This window comes from Trichomonas vaginalis, chromosome III (assembly GCF_026262505.1).
Source record: "Trichomonas vaginalis G3 chromosome III, whole genome shotgun sequence".
Lineage (NCBI taxonomy): Eukaryota > Parabasalia > Trichomonadida > Trichomonadidae > Trichomonas > Trichomonas vaginalis.
Genome location: NC_067205.1, coordinates 18,179,680 through 18,202,242, shown reverse-complemented (window position 1 = coordinate 18,202,242; position 22,563 = coordinate 18,179,680). Strand labels below are relative to the sequence as shown.

Sequence of the window (22,563 nt, the reverse complement as noted above, 5' to 3'; positions counted from 1 at the left end):
GATCAAAAAATTGTGAGCGTTTGTGGCCCTTTATATATAAAAGCAAAAAGTTATGATTAAATTTTGTGTTTTGTATCATTTATAGTAATATACTTACAAGGGGTGAGAAACCAAAAATGCTCTGAAAAAATAAAATTTTAAAAAGTGACAAAATTTTTTATTAAATTATTATAAAACAAACCGTAATCCTTTATTATTTAATATTTATAAGGTTCCCAAATTTTAATAGGAAACTTCTCAAAATTTGTACTCAAAAGAGCTCAGTTCTTTGATATGCTCTGAATGAAAAATATGTGTTTTATGGTACTCATATTTGGGTTATTTACAATCAAATCTGCATGACCTGATATCCTCTCAAAAATTCCAAATCCTCTGAATTCATTCAATCTTGATGATTTTGCATTGAAATTTTATAAAATCAATGAAATTTTTATTCATGAAATGCTGATTTCCTTGAATTAAGCCATAATTTCAAGTAGAAATCATATAAATTTGAATCATTGTCATGCATCTCAGAAAAATTGAGAGACATCAAAAATCATTTTTTCTAATGGGAATTTTCCAAAGCGTACCTATTCAAGCTAATAATAATTATGCTCAAGGATTCATGAACCTCGATGACATCGAACCCAAGATAGATGTCTCTGAGTTCTACAAACTTCGAATCTACCAAGTCATGGTTTCTTCCTTCCAAGCTTCCAAGTGGTTCTTCGGAGGCTATGGCTGTGGTTATGGACCAAGTCACCACAGAGGAGACTTAGATGGCATCAACAACGCTCTTGACTATATCAAGTCTCTTAACATGAATGCTCTCTGGATTACACCAATCTTCGATAGTAACTACAGCTACAAAGGAAAGAGATTACAGTCAACAGGATACTTTTGCAATGACTACTTCAAGGTCGACAAGCACTTCGGAGGCGACCAAGCTTTCAAGAGATTAGTAGATGCTTGCCATGAACGTGGAATCTACGTCATCCTTGATGTTGCCTTCGGCCATAACGGAAAAGTCAAGAAGAACTCTCCATCAGGACTCAAGCCAACAGATGAAGTTGCAAAGTTCCCTGAATCTCTCGATTTCTGCCTTGAAGTCATCCAATACTGGACAGAGAACTTTGAAGTTGATGGTTGGAGATTGGATCAGTGTTATCAGCTTAACCAGGATGGTCACAATTACATGCACGATATCAAAGTTTTCTTCGAAAAGTTATGCACAAAGAGAAGAGAAGAAGGAAAGAAATGGGGAACTCTCGGTTACATTGTTGGTGAACATTGGGCTGGTGTTGATGAAATAAAAGAAACAACATACAAAGATGATGGTCTCTTATCTGCATTCGACTTCCCAGCAAGATATTCATTGGTTGCATCAATAGCTCAATGTGAAGATGGAACAACAGGTGGTGTCGACAGATTATCCTATGTTTTCAATACACCACAGAACAAAGGATATTACGACAACTCCATTCCAAACATGTTCATTGGTAACCATGATTTGTGGAGACTCGGAAACCTCATTCGCTCAAGACATAAAAGTGATGAGAGTTCAAAGATCTACTGGGATATCCACAAACTTGCTTTCTCAGTTCTTGCAGCCTACTCAGGTCCAATTACTGTCTACTACGGAGAAGAATATGGAGATGTTACACTCAATTGGTTCGGTGATAATTCTTGCGGTAAATATATCGCTAGTGACAATTGCTCTAGAACTAATGGTAATATCTCTAAGTTCGATTCTAGACAGAGAGATCTCATTCAATTCGTCAAGAAATTGATGAAGTTCAGAAATGAGAATCCTGCTTTATACAGAGGAAGAGATTCAGTTACAATCCAAGGCGATATCCTTGTCAATTACAAATATGATGATGAAACAGGAAACAAGGTCATCACCATGTTCAATATCGGACAAAATGAATCCACTGTCAACTACATGTGCGATCATAAGGAAATTATGAATATCATGAATCCGAAAGAGCAATATCAAGTTTCAGATAATGGAACTTTCGATGTTACTCTTAAGAGAATGGGAACAGCATACTTTACAGTTGTTGCTTAAAATTCGGAAATCATGTCATAATTTTCAAGAATATCTAAGAATAATAATATTATCTTGTTTTTAGAGCATAAAATATTATATATCTATCTATAAAAATCACTATACTTTTAAAATTTTTTATATCTCATTTCAAAACTATGATAAAATTATAAAATGAGCCGGAAATCTTCATTTATAAGAGTGTGTAATTTCAAATTAGTTAAGCTCGCTTAGATCTATTATAGTTTGAATAATAAAATTGATTTAATCCAATTTAAATCAAGCATTGCATGCATGCTTCGTGTTGTTATGTCCTAATGTGATTAAATTAGCTTTAATGGCTAAAACCTCGTAGAATTGCATTGCAAGATTAAAAATTAGACTTTTTAATGATTTTAAACAATAACATTTAGCATGATTAACAAAAACAAAATAATATTATATAGAAATTTGCAGCTTTCCACGATTCATCTTAGGTTTGATGATTAATGTAGATGGTGAGAGGTATTTCCTTAATGGAAGAAATGTATTTTTGCGTACAGTGCAATGTGTGCATGATGCGGCTTCTTTAAATACAGGATAGTGGCCGAGATCAAAAATTGTTGGCCTTTTTGATGGATCTTTTTCTAAGCAATCACCGATAGCTGCAGCCAGATCTTTATTATCAATAAGATCAAGATTTGGATCGTTTTTCATTAAGTTTTCGCACATTTCTTCTTTTGTTAAACCATCCCAAGGAAATTTTCCTGTGGCAATGAAATATAAGGTGACTCCAACAGCCCAAATATCGGCTTTAAAAGGATCATATGGTTTCATTTCCAAAATTTCCGGAGCCATGAATGGTACGGACCCTGCAAACTGCCTGTTTACATGGCAGCAATCGCCTATAGCTTTGTTAATGGAGCTTAATCCAAAATCGCAAACGCGTATACGATCATACTGGTCAATTAAGAAGTTAGCTGGTTTAATATCAAGATGAGCAACATTGTATCTATGGCAAGCTTTGATTGCATTTACAATTCCCATGCAATACTTAAGTGTTGTTTTAGAATCACTGATATTTCTTCTTTTAATGGCTTTTTCCAATGATTGTGGACAGAATTCCATTAAAAGATAGACAGCATCTTCATAGTATTCATAGTTATAGAGTCTGATAATGTATGGATGATCAACATCTTTCATAACATCAATCTCGTTCTTATTGAATTTTGTTTGAAGCATCACTTTTAAAGCAAAATCTCGTTGGAATGCAGGATCATATATCAAATACACTACATCGCTTTGTCCCCAGCCAAGAACATCCTTAAACTGATAGTTTTTCATTTTTACATAGCTTTCATCTCGTGCATTCATTTTAATGCTTTGAATAATTGAATGGAAAACATGACATGCAAAAAAATGTGATGTTGATTGATTTTTAATAGTAAATCCTATTGTACTTAGTGATGAATAAATTTATAAAATCTCATTGAAAATACATCTGATATCAAAAACTATAAATTTATATTTTGCATACATTAATAAGTATTTCTTATGCAATCGATCTTTTCTATAAATTCAAATTTTTGTGTGTAATCTTTTCAAAGTTAAAATAAATAAAAAAGTTGCATCAAAATTATATTTCAGCTTATTGTCACATCATTTATGATAAATTATATTTTGAATAAGTCCTTTTCAATACTGTTTCAAAGCTTTAATTTTATCGTGCTAAAAATTAACAATTAGTGTTAATTTGAAAATTTACTGATTATAAAATTATGACTAGATATGGTATTATGATCTAATAAATAAATTATTTTCTCCAAATTGATGATTTTTTTTAAGGGTGGCGGAAAGTGAAGTGAATGACCAAAAATAAAATGCTATTATCTCGTCATATTTTTGATATCTTTTGGTAAAAATTATATGGATACAAAACTCATTTGTAGGAGTATATGTGTGCCATAATTTCATTATCATATATGAGAGCTTTTGGTTTTCCCTCCTATGATAAATATGTGAATTATGCGTTTGATAGGGGTAAAAAACTTTAAATATCTCATGATTGGAGCTTTAAACACAAAATTTACTCAATAGAAAATATAGATAACAATAGCTTATATATATTTAAATATAAAGAAAGACTCCTTATCTTATATTGAAAGACAAGATACAAATCTAATTAAACTCTGAATGGGAGCAAATTGTAACGAAAAGTATCGGAAGTAATTGGTATTTATATGTTATTTATTCTCATACATTGATTTTGTGCAAATTTGATAAGTAGTTCCAGATCTCATCAATTATTGCATCTTGGACGAATTTAATAGATACGTATTTTGCTCAATAGAAAAGATAGATTTATGTACCTATATTGCATACCTTAAGTATTTTTGATATTAATTCAATAACCAGAGACGAGATACAGTTGAAAATTCATTTTTTTCATTCATTATTTCTCTACCAGATAAAGACCTCAGACTCTACAAACTTTGTAGTAAAGACTTGTTTATATATACTATTTAGTTATGCTACAATAACAAAAGAATTTCAAATATTTATTTAGTTATTTTCACTTTATGTTATTCGGTCACATCACTTTCCGCCACCCTTAAACAGTTTTGAAAATGGGTTTACAGACGACCGTCATCATTTCTTAATTGCGTATTGTGCTTGTATTTGGAATGTATACAGTTGGAAGTGTCTTGTAATATGATTGGCCCAATAAAGAAATATCAAATTGAGAACCATTCTTCAATTTAAAACAATTCTCAATTTTTTAAAATCATGACAGTATCTATGAAACTGAGATAAGAAATAAAAAATAAAAATAAAAAAAATCGGGGAAAAAAATTGAAGTAACTGTCACAAACCTGTATATTTTTAAATCATTTTCTATTGAATCAAATTTACGAAATCGATAGAATCAACTAATTTTGGATTTGCTACACTTTTGTTAAGTAATATGCCAAAAATTGCATTTTTTACCTGTAATTTGGTGTTAATATAGTAAAAAATGATAAGTTTAATGATATATTCTTAACACATTTTAGATGAAAATCATATGGATATTATGGTTTTTCATCTGTCAATTAAACTGACAGTCTTTGATTAGATATTATTATTAAATCATTATTATTCCAATGAATTTAACATAGGATTCTTCATCACAACGTGAAATTTTCACAATTATTATAAACTATTGAACATAATTTGTTATTTTCTTATCTTTATAATTCAAATATAGAGTATATAATCAATAAACGCATATTTATTAATGATTTTCTTTAGACAATTTTTGGGCATCTTCATAGCCTCCAATGTTTGCAACGTTTTGGTAACCCATAGCTAAAAGGGTATTCTTTGCTTCGCCAGCACGGCCACCAGCAGCACAATGTATGTTAATTGGTGTCTTCTTGTCTGGAATTTCGTCTGTGATACGGGACTCTACTTCGTAAGATGGAATGTGAATTGCTCCTTCGATGTGGCCAGCATCCCATTCATCATTAGCTCTAACATCAAGGATAACACCTCCTGGAAAATATGAATCAAAAGACATCTTGAAAAATGAAATGACTTGGCTAAAAGTATTGAATATTTCAAAATCATGATTGAATAGTTTTTATCGAAAATTTTTGGCAGCCAAATTAGAAAACAAGATTTTTAAATTATATTTATGCAATAATAAAATTCATTTGACATTTTATCCTAATTCAATTAATAAAATGCTTACCAAAACATAATCATTTGATCTATGCCATTCTAATACACTATTTAATTACAGCGATTCGAAAATTTTTTATAATTGCCATAAATTTTTTATGATAAACAATCAATAAATACAAGAAATAATGAATAAATTCTCTAATAATTATTTTTTGATAGTATAGATGGTCTGACACAACCTCTCAATTTGATGTTTTATCCAAGACCAAATTAAATGAAATGCTGATACTCATGCTAATAACTTTAATCTGCCAAATCTGCTAATTGTCCTGTCAAAATCATAGAATTTCAAACAATTGCCTTAAAAAAATTGATTTAGGGATAGTTATCACTAATCTTCAGAATGCAAAGGCATGTTTAATCAAAATGTTAAAAAATTTAAATACCATGATGCTTTTTCAGTTCTAATAAACACGGTCAAATGGGTTGATGACCAATATAAAGAATATGCTCATACAAATATTAACCAAGATCAAATTAATATACGGACAATGCCTATTATCAGTTTTTGTTTAGAAATAAAATTTTTCATTTTAAAGTCTACGCAGCCATAACATTATTCCTAATCCAATCAAAAAAGCCATCAAAACAATAAAAACAATACCTATTTCAAACAACAAACAAACATAAAAATATATTTATAAAATTATTTCAAACAAACAATATAACAATATATAAAATTATGATACAATAAATGGATCATTGGATTCTGTCGAAACATCAGTACTATAAGTGAAACTCCATGAAAGATCGTCGGCTTCACCTTCAAAATCGTTATTACTTGCTAATCTATACAACTTTCTGGATGATCTAACAATGTTTATCACAGAAAGAATTACAACAACGATAGCAAGAATCGTACCTGTCGAAATGTTCACGACTTTCGTAACTTTTGGAACTTTTGTCTTTATATATTTGGTCTGTATTGGCGGATGCGTCTCTGCAATCTCGGGAATATCATCTCCTCTAATAATTACATTTTCTGGATCTTCCCATTCTCCGTCCCATGTAGCCGATGGTGTTTCTACAGGAGTACTTGGATTATCTGTAGAAATTGTTGGCCGAGATGTGGCCGGAGATTTTGATGAAGATGTCGAAGAGGAAGATGAAGTAGATGATGTAGTTGATGATGGAGAAGACGTTGATGATGACGATGATGACGATGAACTTGACGATGAAGATGATGATGAAGGCGATGGCGTTGGAGTGCTTGTTTCTATGGGCTGGACATCTGGTTCTGTTGGGTTATTATCAACTGCCATGTTTTTGCTATCAAAAACAAATTTCGCTCCTTCAAAATCTTGAGAATAAGACTCTGCTGCAAATTGTAAAGTTCTTGTTGGAGTTGATGAAGCAATATTGAGAATAAGATATACTGTATGGTTATTACGAGTACCATTATCATATGCCTCTACAGTAATTGTGTCTGTTATATATTCAAAGTAGCTATTGTCGACCATATATTTAAGAGAATCTGTATCTTTATTAAGCGTGTTTTGAATTGTCACTTCCATTGTCTTATATGGATATATTAAGCAAAAAGTTGATGGAAATGTAATACTATTTGAAGAAACAAAAGATTGTAAATCAAATGCGGGTCGTTATCGATTTTGTAATTTAATCGTTATCGTTATCGATTTTGTAATTTAATCGTTATCGTCTTTTTCTAAACGTGCATTTTCTTCATATTGGGATAATGAACATAACTTGTTCTGAGCTTCCAATGCACAAATCGTTTTTATTCTAAATGGATTCATTCCTACAAGTTTGGCAGAAATCAGTGAATATCATCATATATCGAATTCTTCAATTTGGCAATTTATTTAAAATCGTTCTCAAGAATTCTTATCTTCATGTAGTCAAATAAAACGGAAATGCGAAAACAAACTTTTATTCGATATTACAAAAAAAAATTATATTGATCGCTAAGATTTAAATACGTATAGTTTAAGTATATGTGGTATCATTATGTGCATATTCTGATATATATACTTGAATGATATCACAAAAATAACAGAAATACAAATCTTGAATTAAATTATATCATAGAATACAATTTTAATAAACGAAAAATCAAACCCTCTCGCAATACAGCCATTTTAAGAGTAGTTCTTTCAAGATCTTCGAAGATTTGGAAGATCTTGGAAGAACTGCCCTCTAAATGGCTGTAGCTTCGGTATTGTTACTATCAAGTAGAAAGTTACGGTAATTACTGCCATTTTAAGAGTAGCTCTTTCAAGATCTTCGAAGATTTGGAAGATCTTGAAAGAACTGCCCTCTAAATGGCTGTAGCTTCGGTATTGTTACTATCAAGTAGAAAGTTACGGTAATTACTGCCATTTTAAGAGTAGTTCTTTCAAGATCTTCCAAATCTTCGAAGATCTTGAAAGAACTGCTCTCTAAATGGCAGTAGTTTCGATGTTAACATGATAATATGAGTGAAATTTTCTTATTTGAAGTCGGTTAAAGAGCAGTTCTTTCAAGTTCCTTCAAATCAGGAAGGGTCTTGACAGAACTGTCCTCTTATTGATTGGAATACCGGTATTTTACGTTGGTAAATGCTTGATTTGAATTGGGGGCTGTGTGTTGGAGAAAAAAACATTAAAAAAATAAAAAGTGCCAAAATAAAAGAATTCAATCTACATATATATAGTATTTCTAGGCCTGTCCAAACTTTTAAAAAGGCTTACCACGTGGAAGGAAGAGACCAAAAAAATCGTGCTCCGGTGGCTTCGCCGCCTCGGCACTAAAAACAGCATATCATATTTAATATGTCCTTTTTTCTTTTTCTCTTTACCTCTTTCTCTCTCCTTCTTTTTTTCCTTCTCTTTTTCCTTCTTTTCTTCTCACTTTCTTTTTGGAGCTGCTTTACTTTGAAATCTCTCATCAATTGATGAGAGAAATAATAGTAAAGTAGCTTCAATGTAAATACGTACATTGATTGGGTTATGGTTAGCGGTAATGTCTGTATGTAGTTCGATTGGAGCTGCCTCACTCTGAGATCTCTCATCAAATGAAGAGAGTTCTCAGAGTGAGGCAGCTCCAATGTATATGTGCGTATTGATTGGGTTGCTGTAAGAAGCAGTGCTTGTGTGTAGTTCGATTGGAACTGCTTTACTCTGAGATCTGTCATCAATCGATGAGAGTTCTCAGAGCAAAGCAGCTCCAATGTGTAAATTTGTATTAGTTCGGGTGAAAGAAGTTGTAGTGCTGGTGCGTAGTTTGACTATCAAGAAGCTCGCGATTCAAAACTCATCAAATGAAAAGTTTATAGTGGGCTTCTTGATAATATGTTAAAGGTGATGTTCTTGTTTGAGTTGTAACAAGAAGGAATACATGAGTACGTAAGCTCGGCATTCGCCAAGCGAATTAAAGATAACGGACGAATTTAATTTATTTTATTTCAAAATTTAAAATTTTAATATTTAATTATATAAATTAAAATAAACATTTTTACAAATTTTTATAAAAAAATATGTGACATATCGTTTTACCACAATTCAAAATAATTAATGTTGATAAATGTATTTAATATGTAATATTAAACATATTTTGCGCGAGAAGTGAGTTGTGGTAACTTTCGTGGATATCCATCGTTCATTTTATGGTAAAAATTCTCAATTTGTGGGAAAAGTTCTCAATTTTGTGGTAATTTTTATGTACCACAACTCAATTTGTGGTCACTTCATCTTACGACGTGGTAAGTTTTTATAAAACTCTTTATTTACCATTGATTTCTGATTTAATATCAATATCTTGAATAATCAAGCATATCTATCGCTTTAAATTTTATTCTCTAATTCCAAAAAAAAATTCAAAAATCAAAAAATGAAAAAAAATATTTAGAATTTTTTCCGTCAAAAATAAAAAATGTTCCCACTGAGTGGTTTCCATGGAAAGTTGCCACTGGGTCCCACAGGGATTGGCCTAGGGCTGTACAAAATCGAGAAAAACATTGCCGTGCGGTAATATAGGGTCAAAAAAATCGCGCCTCGGCGGCTCCGCCGCCTCGGCACTATTAAGTGCGCATTATATTTAATATGTCCTTCTTTTTTTCTTTTTTCTTCTTCTTCTTTTCCTTTCCTTCTTCCTCTCCTTCCTCTTCTTTCCTTCTCCTTCTCTTTTTACAACAACGTCGAAGATCTTCGAATTTGATTGTTGGAAAAGCATCTATTTCAGATAAAGGATGCCTTTCTCACAGTCAACATACGAGGGTCCTGGCTGAAACGTTCTCAAAAAGCCTGAGATGGTAATTCTCTGATCACTCATAGCTGGGCAGGTAGTCATTGCTGACAATACCTGTCTTTATGCATGCACGCTTTCATGTATATGGGTTTACACTATCAATTCGCAAAGTTGTTCCGAATTCTTCCAAAATGGAAGGACCCGAAACAACTTTGCTTGTTAACGATACAGACGCATTACTTTGCATTGATACTGTGCTGAGTTGTGTAGAAAGTTTGATTAGAGTTGTTTTGTTCTGGTATCTCTCATCTTCTGATGAGAGAAATCAAAGCAAAACAACTCTAATGAATTTGTTTTCACTCATTTGTATGTAGGTTTTTAGTTCGATTGGAGCTGCTTCATAATGAGATCTCTCATCAATTGATGAGGGAGATCATAACAAAGCAGCTCTAATGTATATGCTCGTATTAACCGGGTTGTAATGCGTTGTAACGTCAGCTTGTAGTTCGTTTGGGGCCACTTCACATTGAGATGAGAAGAAATGATTAAAGGACTCTGAAAGGCTTTGGCCGTTGATGTTGTAATCGCATTACTTGGAACTAGCTGGATGCTAAGCTGTGTAGAATGTTCGATTAGAGCTGTTTTGATATGATTTTTCTCATCATAAGATTGGAGGAATCATAGCAAAACAACTCTAATGGGTTTACCATCATCTACTTGTATGTAGATGTTTGGGAAATTGTCTTGTTAATCGATTTTCGAGATGACTTTCAAATGCTATAATCAAATGACAAACAAGTCTAAGATTTCTCGACAATACATCAAATCATGATGTTTGTAAGTGCGATGAGATTAGAGTTTTTGAAGGAATGACAAGAGAAGTAGGGAAGCTCGGCATTCGCCGAGCAAATTAAAAATTAACGTATGGATTAAATTTTAAGAGGAATTCAATTTTAATTACGGGTTGTTCAAATATTGATTAATATAAATTTATTAATAAGAATAAACAATTTTTGTTTTTGAATTTATTCAATTTATAGCTTTACATATAGTTTCAAAATTGTACAACTATGATTATTTCAACAAAAAATATCTTACTTTTTCACTTCACTTTCACCCTCACTTTTTCCGTAATTCAAATTTCAACATTATGTATTTTAATTCCTTATAGTATTTTTAACATAATTAATCAAATAATAATTGGAAGTTCTGAACTCACTTTTTCCGTAATTCAAAATCAAAAATATGAATAATATATCTATTTATTATATACTAATGCTATTTTCAACTAGAAGTGAGGTACGGTAATCTTACGGATTCCCGTAACTCAATTTTACGGAAAAAGTGCAGTAAACTACTCAATTTACGGAAAAAGTGTCGTAAACTATTGATGTGGCGGTAAAATCACGGTAATTCACGGAAAGCTATATGCGAAAATTTGAAATTATACAAAATCGAGCGAAACACTTTTAAATAGGTTGTTCTCGTATTTAAAATACTATTCCCAGATTTATTGTCGTCAGAATATTTCCAAATTTTTGCCGATTTACAAAAAATGATTTACAAAGCATATTTTTTAATCTAAAAATTCCTTAAAAAAGGAACCGGTGTGCGGAAACCTCGGTAAATTACCGCGGTTCCCGTTGGGACTGCCATAGATTGGCCTAAGTATTTCTTAATAGAATGTGAAATAAAGTAAAATTAACTATATTCAAAATGGAAAAAAATCCAAAAAAATTTTGAAAAAAAGAATTTCATGATAAAAAGCATAAATTTTGCATCAGAAAATTAAATTCGGGTATTTTTTTGAAATAGAAAGAGTCCTAAAATTAGTTAAAAATCATTTTTTATTCAAAAGAAACGCTATTTTTAAGGAATTGAAAAGAATTTTATTTAATAATATTTTATTTATAGAATTTGCATATATCATATGCATAGACATATTGAATTGTAAACATGAGAACACTAATTACATTAACTTGTCGTTCAAATTATTGCATCGAGAAAAAAGTGCTATAAATTTACTCAATTAGTTTACAAACGTAAATATTTGGCATAAACTTTACATTTGTAAACTAATTTGGTAAACTCGTAGTTCAAATTATTGCATCGAGAAAAAAAGTGCTATAAATTTACTCAATTAGTTTACAAACGTAAATATTTGGCATAAACTTTACATTTGTAAACTAATTTGGTAAACTCGTAGTTCAAATTATTGCATCGAGAAAAAAAGTGCTATAAATTTACTCAATTAGTTTACAAACGTAAATATTTGGCATAAACTTTACGTTTGTAAACCAATTTGATTAAATTTAGTAAATTTTAGTTCGAATGCAAGTTTTCTCGGTAAATCATTTTTTAGACCTCAAATGAGATATATGATCATATGAGTCACATATGATTTAATCCGAATATGTGTGAGAATTGAATTTAAAACGAAGTTTATTTTTTGGACTATATTTCGCCATTTTAAAATGTGTAATAATGATATAATTCGCATGAAATTGAAAAATATTGACTGGATGTGTAATGGTTTTATAATTGCAATGTTGATTTGATCGAATTTAAATGAATATATAACGCGATGAAATTTCGAATTGCTCAAATGTCTGTAATTCATATATGGTGCACATATTAATATTACATTTCGTTGATATTTACCACATAAACCTTTAAATATTAAGTCATTTTAAAGTTATATGCGATTTAGTTCCAAAATGCACGTTTAGAAAAAGACGATAACGATTAAATTACAAAATCGATAACGATAACGATTAAATTACAAAATCGATAACGATAACGATTAAATTACAAAATCGATAACGACCCATCAAATGCTATCGTAGACAATATATAAGTTCCATCAGGACACATTGTGGGGTTTGAGGCTCCACCTCTAGCATATATACTTCTCGCCGTTTGAGGAATAACGCGAACAAAAACTTGGCCTGATGAATAAAATATAGTTTTCCTTTGTTGTTCTGTAGATTGAAGCCATGAAGGATCATTAATATCAACAACCCAGTTATCTGATAGACTGTATTTAACTACATCTGTATCTTGTAAGTCGAATATATGCAAAAATGTAAATGCAGATTCAGCATTTTTTTGAGTGTGAAAGAGACAACCTGTGTCAGCGTCACAGTTACCTGACTTGAGGTTAATGTTGTAATCGAAGAAAACTTAATCAGAATACAATAGTATGAAAATTTGTAACATTAATTATGAAAAAATCAACGAAATTTTGAGAGGAAAGGTTCAAAATTTTGAAAGAAACAAAAAATAAAATATAAATGATAATATGCATGTTTTCATGTAATTATTTAAGTCCTATTAAACCATAATATCCATTACAATGCAGTTTATGGAATCACGTTGAAAATTATTGAATAGAAAACATTTTATATCATATGAGCTGCAATACTTAATGAATGAATTTCTTTTTAAGTTAATTGTTTTTTTTTTAAATAACATTGAATGTATTTTAATTAACAGTGGAGTGAACAATTGGTAATAAACATAATAAAAGCAATACATTTGAAGAGAGTTTTCAATTAATTTTCAAACGTGCTTTCATCAAACCTACTTGGTTTTAATTAAAAAATTAAGAATATATCAATTGCATGATATAATTAATTTTCGATCATATGATAAAATTTACAGTATTTTTCACATCGAATTAATTAATACTTAGGACTACATTATAATTCAAATCACAAATTTAAATTAATTGATGTATAGCCTTTTTTTTACAGTCTGATAGTTTCTGGCGTTCTAACTTTTTTGGCATAATCGTACTTTGCTATTTTTCCTTATGTTATCAACATACATACTAATGCAGTACAAATTATTTACAAACTGTTGTTAGTTAACATAACAAAACATTGATCACATGCAATATAGTCATAAGGAATGGAAATACATGCGTATCTAGGAAGAATAGCACAAGATTAGTGTTTATCCCTTGCTGTTTTCACTATAGTTTATCATAATCTATCGAAAAAAAATGCGATAATTCTATTATCATAAAAATTATCGAAAAATATCTCGAAACCAAAGAAAAAAGTGCGAGTGCCAAGCCTATTACAATGCACCTTTAATGGGAATATATTCAAAAATTTTAATTAAAAATTTTTGCCTACGACCGGAGTTGAACCGGCGACCTTGCGCTTACAAGGCGCACGCAATAACCACTATGCTACGCAGGCTTTACATCTATTCAATTTCTTATACATATATATTTATTATTCCCCTTTCTCAAAGAATAGATGAAATTCATTCTTCTAATTTTCTTATATAAACGATCTGAAATTTGAGAAATTATCACCAAAAAAGTTACATCCTTCTATATTTGGGAATAATTATTTATATTGATCACTTAATGAAAGTCAGCCAAAATATGATATTGTAATTAACAATAGATTATCAATTCTTTAATCTCTATAAACATAAACAATTTTAATACATTTCAACTCTTTGTGTGCGGATGAGAACCTTAGGACCATTATTTGAGAGCTGAATTTCCTTAACTTCTGGCTTTGCTGTAGAGAAGTCGGAAATGAGAAGTTCTGTTTCACCAAGCTTTCTGTCATCGGACCAGAAAGATTTCCTATTGACCATTGTAAGGCAGATTGATGATCTCTTTGGATCAGTATAAGAGAATTCGAATTGGTTGGATTGTGATCTCTTGCCGGATTCGAACTCGAAGACGTGAGATCTTTTATTCTTGGCTGGACCGACGTAAATGAAGCACTTTCCATCGAAGTTATTTGTTGGGAGAGATGTAACTGTGATCTTGAACATATTCATGTTGTTGCATGGCATGAGTGGCTCGTAGGAGTTCTTTGTGAACATCTAGAAAAATGATTGTAGCTTTTTGAGTTCTCAATCTTGATTTGAGAGTACTTTCAATTTGAGGTAATGCATTCAAATTTGGACATCAGGCATCAATTTCTGAATTAGCAAAAAATTTCGAGTTCATTTAGGTAATAAGAATGAGTAGGTTTAAATTATTTGTTGTGCTTCAATTTTTTTGGCTATTTATTCATTCAATTTTGACCATCGTTTCCTTTCAAACTTGATTTGGTTCATATGCCGAACGTTTTTGAAGTTCTAAATGCCATCAAATATATAACAATTAATCAAAAATTTCTAAAATTTAACGATTGATAAAATCAAACATCGTTAGGTCAGATTTGTGTACTTTACAACTAAGTTTTCAATGAAAATTTCAAAAATCGTTGAGCAAATATTCACATATATTTGAAATACATTAAAATATACTAATGTTTTTATTTTGAAATAACTTTGATTTCCTATCAATTTTTTTTATTTCAAAGTCGAACAATTCGAATAAATTTTTTATTAGAATATCGTCCTATAATAATATTAATTACTACAATCTCCTTGTAATTATTTCTAACATTAAATTACAATGTTTTCATATATCGCAATTACCAATTGACAAAAATTATCTAAGGATTCCAATTACTACCCATTGTTTGAATAACTATACTCTGAAATTTGATTGAACAACATTTTAATGATATTTCATTTATTGTTTTATCAAACAGTTGGATTTCATTTAATTAATAGATGAGAACATCTAGTTATAGTGTAAAGCAAACTAATGAACTGATATTGCTTAATAGCATCTAAGATTGCTAAAATCCGGAATCTTTTTAGGAATAATCTCTGATATACATATTTCATATGAGCCAATCTCATTACATTTAATAATACAATAATAAAATATATAGTATAGATCAAGAACAGTTATTTGAGATGAGAAGATATTTGTTCTTTGGTGTTATAGGACATGCTAGTAAAAACCAACTGTACTTGCTCGGAGAGGCATTTTACGAAGTGATATATTGATTTCATCAAAGAAATAATAAATCAGTTAAATATTTTCATCAAAAATTTTTCATAATGACACGTAGGAATTCATTTTAATCCGAGATATTTCAGTATTATCTTCTAAACTTCATTGTCTTGAGAGTTTGAATTCATTGATAGAAGGTACCTAAACAAATCAGATGTTGGACATGAGATTAACTATAATGAAATACATTTTATCATGGAGATCATATTCTTTCTTTCTAAAATAGCCGGGCTAGCATGATAGGGACTTTTCATTGTTACATCATTCAAAAGATAACGAACTTTAATGAAAAATCTGGTAAAATACTATCTTTCATTTAGATCTATAGTTTAAAAAACGATTACGGTTTTTACAAATAAAAAAACGGTAAATTTTAAAAATTTTTTAATAATTACAACGAACCATGTCTGACCATCATTATATTCTAAAAAGTATGAATTGAAAGGGAAATTTTTATTTTGAAGAGCTCAAATGAATTCAAAATTTTGTCAAGTTTAGGTTTATCATGGATTCTTTTATCACGTTCAACATCCTTTGCTCGGACGGTAGAAAGCAAACAGTATCCGGGAAACGAAGCCAATCACTCAGAGAAGTGTTTTCTGATTATAATTTCCTCAAATCAAATTCCACAGAATACCATTTCATCAAAAACAGGCTAGCACTACACATAGACATATCACTTGGGGCGCTGGGAATAACTGATGGTGATACCGTGTTCGTAATCAAGCGCAATATCGCTCCAAAGATAAACTACCCAAACAATACAGCCTTAGAAGAATCCGTTTGCCGAGAGGCCATCAGAATGTCAGATATACAGTTTTCTCATTTGGAACTCTTCAAGAGAGCTCGAAATGTTTATTCGACCTATTTCAAGCACCAGTCAGATTTTTCCTCATCCGAAATTCATACTCCAGTACAAAAGAGCTACATCGCTGAAGCCGCGACCTCTGTCTCTCAAACATCTCTTCCAATGCTATGGACTTCCAGCGGAAAGCCATACATTCGTTGCCCAATTTACAGAAACCAGAAGAATGTTCAAGAGGAAAAGTGTGAGTAGTTATCTCCCAATGATTTTTCAAATTTTGAATTTGACCTACTTTTATTTGATTTTGTTTGTAAATTTCTATTATCGTTTTAACTACTGTCTTGTTTTCTTACTATCTTCCAGATTTTGGCTTTCTACATACCTCATTCCAGGTTTGGTCTCTCTTTTTTTACAACGCCATAAATCGTAAGATACTTGCCAATGCACTCATGATATATATCTAGCCAGATTTATTCTAACCTCTGTTCATTATGGTCAATGAAATTTCGATCAAGCATTTTTAAGATCTAATAAGATTTAAATAATAGTTGTTGTATGATTCATGAAAGATAGCAATTTCGACTAAAATAATCCAACAATCAATCGGATTTCAGAGAATCAATCAAACAACCAATACCCAACAAAAAGCAAGCTTAATACTCTCATCATATTCAGTCAGTTTCTCGCTCCACACTCATCAATTTAACCGTTCATGCATTGAGAAGTTCAAAATTCATTTGACGATTCTGGATAAATGAACTTCTCGTTAAAATCATTAATACTAATAACCAGATCGTTCTGATTTTGTTATCAACATTATCAGAATTTTTTGTGTTTTCAAAAAAACACAAAAAAAGTTTATTTAGAATGACATTGACTGGGGCGATCATTCGCCCTTATCAAATTGGACCATTATTAGGAAAAGGTTCATATGGTGATATATATGCAGCCAGAAACACAGAAGATGGAACATTTGTCGCAATTAAAATTGAATCTTTAACTTCAGAAAGAAAAGTCTTAGAGACAGAAGCATACATCATGAGGAAAATAAGCAAATTTACATTCTTTCCCAAGTATATAACATTCGGAAAAACCCAAAATAACACGTTTTTAGTGATGGAATTGTGCGGACCATCCTTATCATATGTTATAAAGAATCTTCCGGAACATAAACTATCTCTATCGACTGGAATACGCACTATGTACATTGTTATGCAAGGACTAGAACAACTTCATCACGCCGGAATTATTCATCGCGATGTCAAACCTTCTAATGTACTTCTTAGAACATCAATATCGAATCCAATTGCAATTATTGACTTTGGACTATCCAGAGTTTTTATTGACAAATGGACGAAAAAACAGTTACCTCCAAGACAAAATCCAGGCTTTCGAGGGACTACAATATTCGCTTCTCCACATGCCCATTTACACCAAGAACTTTCTCCGCGTGATGACTTGATTTCTTGGTATTATATGTGTATTGACTTAATTGTTGAGCCACTTCCATGGAGAAACATAAAAAATAGAGCAGATATACTAGAGAAAAAGCTTTCAACCAATTTGATGGAACTTGGAACTGAAATTGCACCTCAATTTCAACTAATCTGGCGTCATATTACTACATTGAACTACGAAGATACTCCTGATTATAACTACATATACAAACTCCTTGAAGAAGTCATGAGAGCCAATAATATTAATATGATGGATCCATTTGATTGGAATCATAACATATTAAAGGTTGTTCCGACCGAGAATGAGTCTCTTCCAAGGAGTTCATTATCTTCAGAAGCATCAGTTCATGAAGTTGAAAAAATTGATCCAGAACCTCAAACTCAGTACAATCAAATTGATCCTACACCTTTAATTGCTGTTAAAAGCAGCAAAGCAGATGCTGTTTATACAACAGCCTGTGAAGCTGAAGACAAATGTTGTTGTTGTTTATTAGTATAAAATTTATGTTTTGTTAATTGAATTATAATATATATTGTTTAAGATTATGTGATGCATTTTAATATTTTTATGAATGAGAGTTTTATTGAATATTAGGTACAAAAGTTGTTAATTTGGATGAGATTTTAGGATTCCTCAAGTTTGCAACAAATCAAAAAATCTTAAAGCATATTCAATTCAGAATTTTTCGAACTCCAAAGCTAGATACTAGATTATTTTTATTAACAACATTAAAGGTATATTTACAACTTTCTGACTTTATTTCATATATCATGAAAAGGAGCCTCTTCACATCATTCAATAATGATAAATAAAATAGATTGTTAAGCAAAATGTTGGATATCATTATATTAGACATCATGCAGATATAGGAGAATTTCATAATAAAATAGACAAGAATGGAAAAACGCCACCTCATGAGGCATCAGACAATAAACGTTATGATTTAGTAACATTTCTGATTTAAAATAGTACAAACAAATAGAGAATCATTTTTTACTCAAGAATGATAATAATGAAAGGTGATATACTCATAATATTACTATGGAGATTCTTCATAACTGGGCATGAATTAGGTATCATTATTTGATATTTGTTGTCAGCTTTAATAACAGACTTTCCTGCAAAAGTACTATAGTTATAATTGAAAACAAAAACTCTTTCAACCGCTTTTATTGCGAAATCTCCCCTAACAAATTGATTACCGAAATAAAACAAATTTTTAACTTTTGGACCAAACCAATCATTAGCATCAATTCGATTAATATTTCCTGTGATATAAAGATTAGTTACATCAAATCGAAAGAAAGCACCAGATGCTATATTTTTAACACTTGGTGGAAAAACAAAAAAATTAAATTTCATATTTAAAGATCGATACCGTAAAATTTCAACGCTATTTACAAGAGTTTTATTTGAATTTAAAGGGGGTAAAAAGCAAAGTTCAGTCAAGGCTTTATTATATAAGATTCCTTCAAGGCTACTGTAGTATGTGTTATTACTAGAAACATCGATACTTTCTAATGTTGGATTATCTCCGAATGCGCCATCTCCAATATATTCAATATTCTCACCGATTGACACTTTTTTTATTTGATTTGAAGAGAACGCATTACCTCCTATAATTTTTAGAGAAGATGGTAGTTCTAAATTATCGATTTTAAGCCCACATAAATCAATACCCGAGGTTTTGATTTCAATCAAAGAATCAGGAAAAGATATTGAAGACAGAGCTTGCCCATAAATATTTCAATTCAGAAAATTTTCTCCTATTTTCTCACTTTTCTGACACAAGTTTTTTGGTATTTTTTACCTAGGAACAATAAACTTTATATTGCTATTTTTCGTGTGAACAAATCAATATAAAAAACAATTGTTTCAAATACAAAGTAAATATATAAAAATTTGCATTGATTGAAAAAACAAATATAAACAAAATAGATTTATTCAATTGCGCGAAGTTGCTTTGATAATCTGAAAATTCTTTCAGACAAAGGAGTGTTAGACACATCTTGTAATTTTTCTCTCAGTATTCTTGCAGCACTTCTTTCGCAATCAACAAAATTTGTCTCTGAAGTAGAAATTTCTTGTTGCAAAATGTCAACAGTTGATTGCAATGGATTTTGTCTCGTTTCAAGAGAAGAAAACAAAAACCTGATGCTGTCAAATATGGCTCTATTAGGTTTTTCAACACCAAGTAATAAACAAGGTCTTCTTTCTATGTCTTCGCAGAAATTACTGAGCTCTGACATTCTTTTTTCGTTTTGATTAAATTTCAATTTGACTTCATCGATTTGTGCGAGCAAATTATCATCAATTCTAACACCAAAGTAGTCAATCAATCGCTTTGAAACTAAAACTTTGTCTCTTTTTCTTTCATCTTCAATATGTCTGATTGTTTCTGTTAATTTCGCAACTTCTTTACCAACAACACCACATATTGCATCAGAAACACTATTATTACTACTATAATTGTTTCCGGACTGATTTGTAAATGAAGAAAGAGACTGTGAAATATTGAATAGTTGTAAAATTTTTGTGATCGTCATTGAAAATTCAGAATTTTCTTTTTTCAATTCTTGAATTTCTTGTTGTAGCTTTCCTTCTGTCTTTTCTGATTGATGCAAGCGGTTGACTAAGGTCTGTGCCTCTTCAATAACTGTAGAAGTACCTAAAATCCTCGAAAGCTTGACAAATTGGCTCTCATAATCTTGGCATTTTCTGCATTCAGTACAAGAAGGGTCATTTAATAGATTATCGATAGTTTCTATCAAGTAATTGTCAGATGCTGCATTAGTCTGTCCAATATACTTCAAAAACTTCTCTTCTTCCTCTGCTTTTTTTGAGTTTTCGGATGTGCCAATTTGGTTTTCTTGTTTCTTTAACCTTAAATATTTCAATACATTTTTGGCCGTTTGTCGTAAACCCGTAACATTTCCTTTCTCTTTTTCTTTCTCGAGCTCGCTTTCTAATTCCTTATTCTTAACTTGTAGATTGGCCAAAATTCCTCTCAAATTTGACACTTTTTGAGTTTCCTCGGCCAAAACAGATTTCATTGCAGAATAACTCGATATAGTTTGATCTCTGTCTGCGAGTAAATTTGATAACCTCGTTCTATCGTCAATTATTTTGTCAACTCCGAAATTCAAAGCGTCAAAAAATTCTTTTACGATCTGAAGTCAACTTCGGACGTTTGAAGGCTATCATATCCTCTGTTTATCAATTCTCTGATGTTTAATTCTTTGTCAAAGTAAACTTCCACTTTGTCACTTTTTAGTTTTTCGTTACTTTTTTCATTTTGAATTTCTTTTGATTTTTCTTCTTCTATTTTCATGATTTCTTCTTCTGTCTTAGCAATATTGAGATTCTCTGCAATTGTTTGGAAAATAGGATTCAATGGAACCAAGTTTTGCTCAATCTTTGAAAGATCTTCATCATATAGAATAACTGCTCTTATTTCGGATATGATATCACAAACAGCATTGTAAGAACTGTTCTTTAGCTTCTCGTTTTCTTGTCCTTTGACATATTTTTCAAATTCAGTTGATATGCCGTAGAAATTTCTCTGGAAAACGTTTTCATGTCTTGGACAATCTTTTCTTGAGCTCTGTTTCTTTGATTTCTATTCATCAAAAAGAATTTGCCGATTAATGACTGAAACATCCAAATTTGTTGCTGAAATTTCTTGATATACTTCATTACCGGGTCATGAATTCCTGCATTATATGATTCGTATTTTTATATTGTCCAAATTGCTTAAAATTGAGTTGAAATTTTTGTCAATTGAATCTTGAATGTATTTTATACCATTTAGCTCAATATCTTTGATTGAGTCGGTGAATTTAGTCCAGTGTTTCATGAATGGCAGTGCTGAATTCTTAATAACTAGCGTCAAATTTGTTTGAGCTGGCAATTTTGAAAAGCATATTGCAGATCCGCCATTTTTGTTAAGTTGGTTGTAAAATGGAACAAAATACCGATCAACATTTGTTAAGCCTTTCTCCATTTGACTTCTAATTTGGGGTGTCGAACAATTATGGGAAATAAAAACAGAGATACTTTCAAGAAGAGCTCTAAACAGTGGTTTGATTTTAAGAACATTATCTTGTTCTTCTGAAGAAAGTAAAACTGGAAGACTTTCTCGACTGAAATTTGTTGTTAGCTTCGAGCCTGTGAATTTTTCATTCATAAATAGTTGACTGCCCCTAACAGCAGAGCTGGTTGAAGTGGAACGCGTTCTATAGAGCTTTTTGGTTAACATTAAAACTGAAAACCACTTCTCAAAAATTCTGACAAGATTTTAATCCGATTTCAGAGAATGTTTTTTAATCTTGTTGATCTCAATATAATACGCTATTGTTGTATTACACGCAGTAAAAGTGACACATCGATCAAGAAAATTTTCTGTTGTAAAATGATGATCCCCTGAAACTTGATCCACTAATATGAACACAATATATATATTAAAGATATTCAGTTATTTTATCTCAAACTCAA

At 30.9% G+C, this 22,563-nt stretch overlaps 8 protein-coding genes and 1 non-coding gene across 9 annotated transcripts, besides 6 other annotated features; 3 read left to right on the top strand and 6 right to left on the bottom strand.

The window, feature by feature from the left end:
• Nucleotides 1-550: 550 nt before the first annotated feature.
• On the top strand, nt 551-2,124 carry TVAGG3_0723390 (alpha-amylase protein; the record flags this gene model as incomplete). Its single annotated transcript, XM_001308304.2, has 1 exon — nt 551-2,053. The coding sequence occupies one exon, from the start codon at nt 551-553 to the stop codon at nt 2,051-2,053; it is 1,503 nt and encodes a 500-aa protein (XP_001308305.1).
• An 88-nt stretch (nt 2,125-2,212) lies between these two features.
• TVAGG3_0723380 (protein serine/threonine kinase protein) lies at nt 2,213-3,385 on the bottom strand (the record flags this gene model as incomplete). The annotated part of the gene is made up of 1 exon (XM_001308303.2): nt 2,471-3,385. The coding sequence occupies one exon, from the start codon at nt 3,383-3,385 to the stop codon at nt 2,471-2,473; it is 915 nt and encodes a 304-aa protein (XP_001308304.1).
• Nucleotides 3,386-3,851: 466 nt separating this feature from the next.
• Nucleotides 3,852-4,625: a mobile genetic element.
• A 233-nt stretch (nt 4,626-4,858) lies between these two features.
• On the bottom strand, nt 4,859-5,604 carry TVAGG3_0723360 (rhodanese homology domain (RHOD) domain-containing protein; the record flags this gene model as incomplete). Its single annotated transcript, XM_001308302.2, has 1 exon — nt 5,286-5,570. One exon carries the CDS (start codon nt 5,568-5,570, stop codon nt 5,286-5,288), a length of 285 nt encoding a protein of 94 aa, XP_001308303.1.
• An 813-nt stretch (nt 5,605-6,417) lies between these two features.
• TVAGG3_0723350 (uncharacterized protein) lies at nt 6,418-7,251 on the bottom strand (the record flags this gene model as incomplete). Its single annotated transcript, XM_001308301.1, has 1 exon — nt 6,418-7,251. One exon carries the CDS (start codon nt 7,249-7,251, stop codon nt 6,418-6,420), a length of 834 nt encoding a protein of 277 aa, XP_001308302.1.
• Nucleotides 7,252-7,332: 81 nt separating this feature from the next.
• Nucleotides 7,333-9,667: a mobile genetic element.
• Nucleotides 9,666-11,579: a mobile genetic element.
• Nucleotides 9,715-9,863: a mobile genetic element.
• Nucleotides 10,195-10,455: a mobile genetic element.
• Nucleotides 11,580-12,636: 1,057 nt separating the features above from the next.
• Nucleotides 12,637-12,719: a mobile genetic element.
• Nucleotides 12,720-14,057: 1,338 nt separating this feature from the next.
• Nucleotides 14,058-14,130, bottom strand: TVAGG3_0723290. Its single transcript has one exon. It is a non-coding gene; the product is annotated as a tRNA-Thr (tRNA).
• Nucleotides 14,131-14,380: 250 nt separating this feature from the next.
• On the bottom strand, nt 14,381-14,776 carry TVAGG3_0723280 (uncharacterized protein; the record flags this gene model as incomplete). Its single annotated transcript, XM_001308300.1, has 1 exon — nt 14,381-14,776. The coding sequence occupies one exon, from the start codon at nt 14,774-14,776 to the stop codon at nt 14,381-14,383; it is 396 nt and encodes a 131-aa protein (XP_001308301.1).
• Nucleotides 14,777-16,311: 1,535 nt separating this feature from the next.
• On the top strand, nt 16,312-16,863 carry TVAGG3_0723270 (uncharacterized protein; the record flags this gene model as incomplete). Its single annotated transcript, XM_001308299.1, has 1 exon — nt 16,312-16,863. The coding sequence occupies one exon, from the start codon at nt 16,312-16,314 to the stop codon at nt 16,861-16,863; it is 552 nt and encodes a 183-aa protein (XP_001308300.1).
• Nucleotides 16,864-17,478: 615 nt separating this feature from the next.
• TVAGG3_0723260 (protein kinase protein) lies at nt 17,479-18,567 on the top strand (the record flags this gene model as incomplete). Its single annotated transcript, XM_001308298.1, has 1 exon — nt 17,479-18,567. One exon carries the CDS (start codon nt 17,479-17,481, stop codon nt 18,565-18,567), a length of 1,089 nt encoding a protein of 362 aa, XP_001308299.1.
• A 1,398-nt stretch (nt 18,568-19,965) lies between these two features.
• On the bottom strand, nt 19,966-22,484 carry TVAGG3_0723250 (uncharacterized protein; the record flags this gene model as incomplete). The annotated part of the gene is made up of 1 exon (XM_001308297.1): nt 20,010-21,122. The coding sequence occupies one exon, from the start codon at nt 21,120-21,122 to the stop codon at nt 20,010-20,012; it is 1,113 nt and encodes a 370-aa protein (XP_001308298.1).
• Between the last annotated feature and the right edge of the window lie 79 nt (nt 22,485-22,563).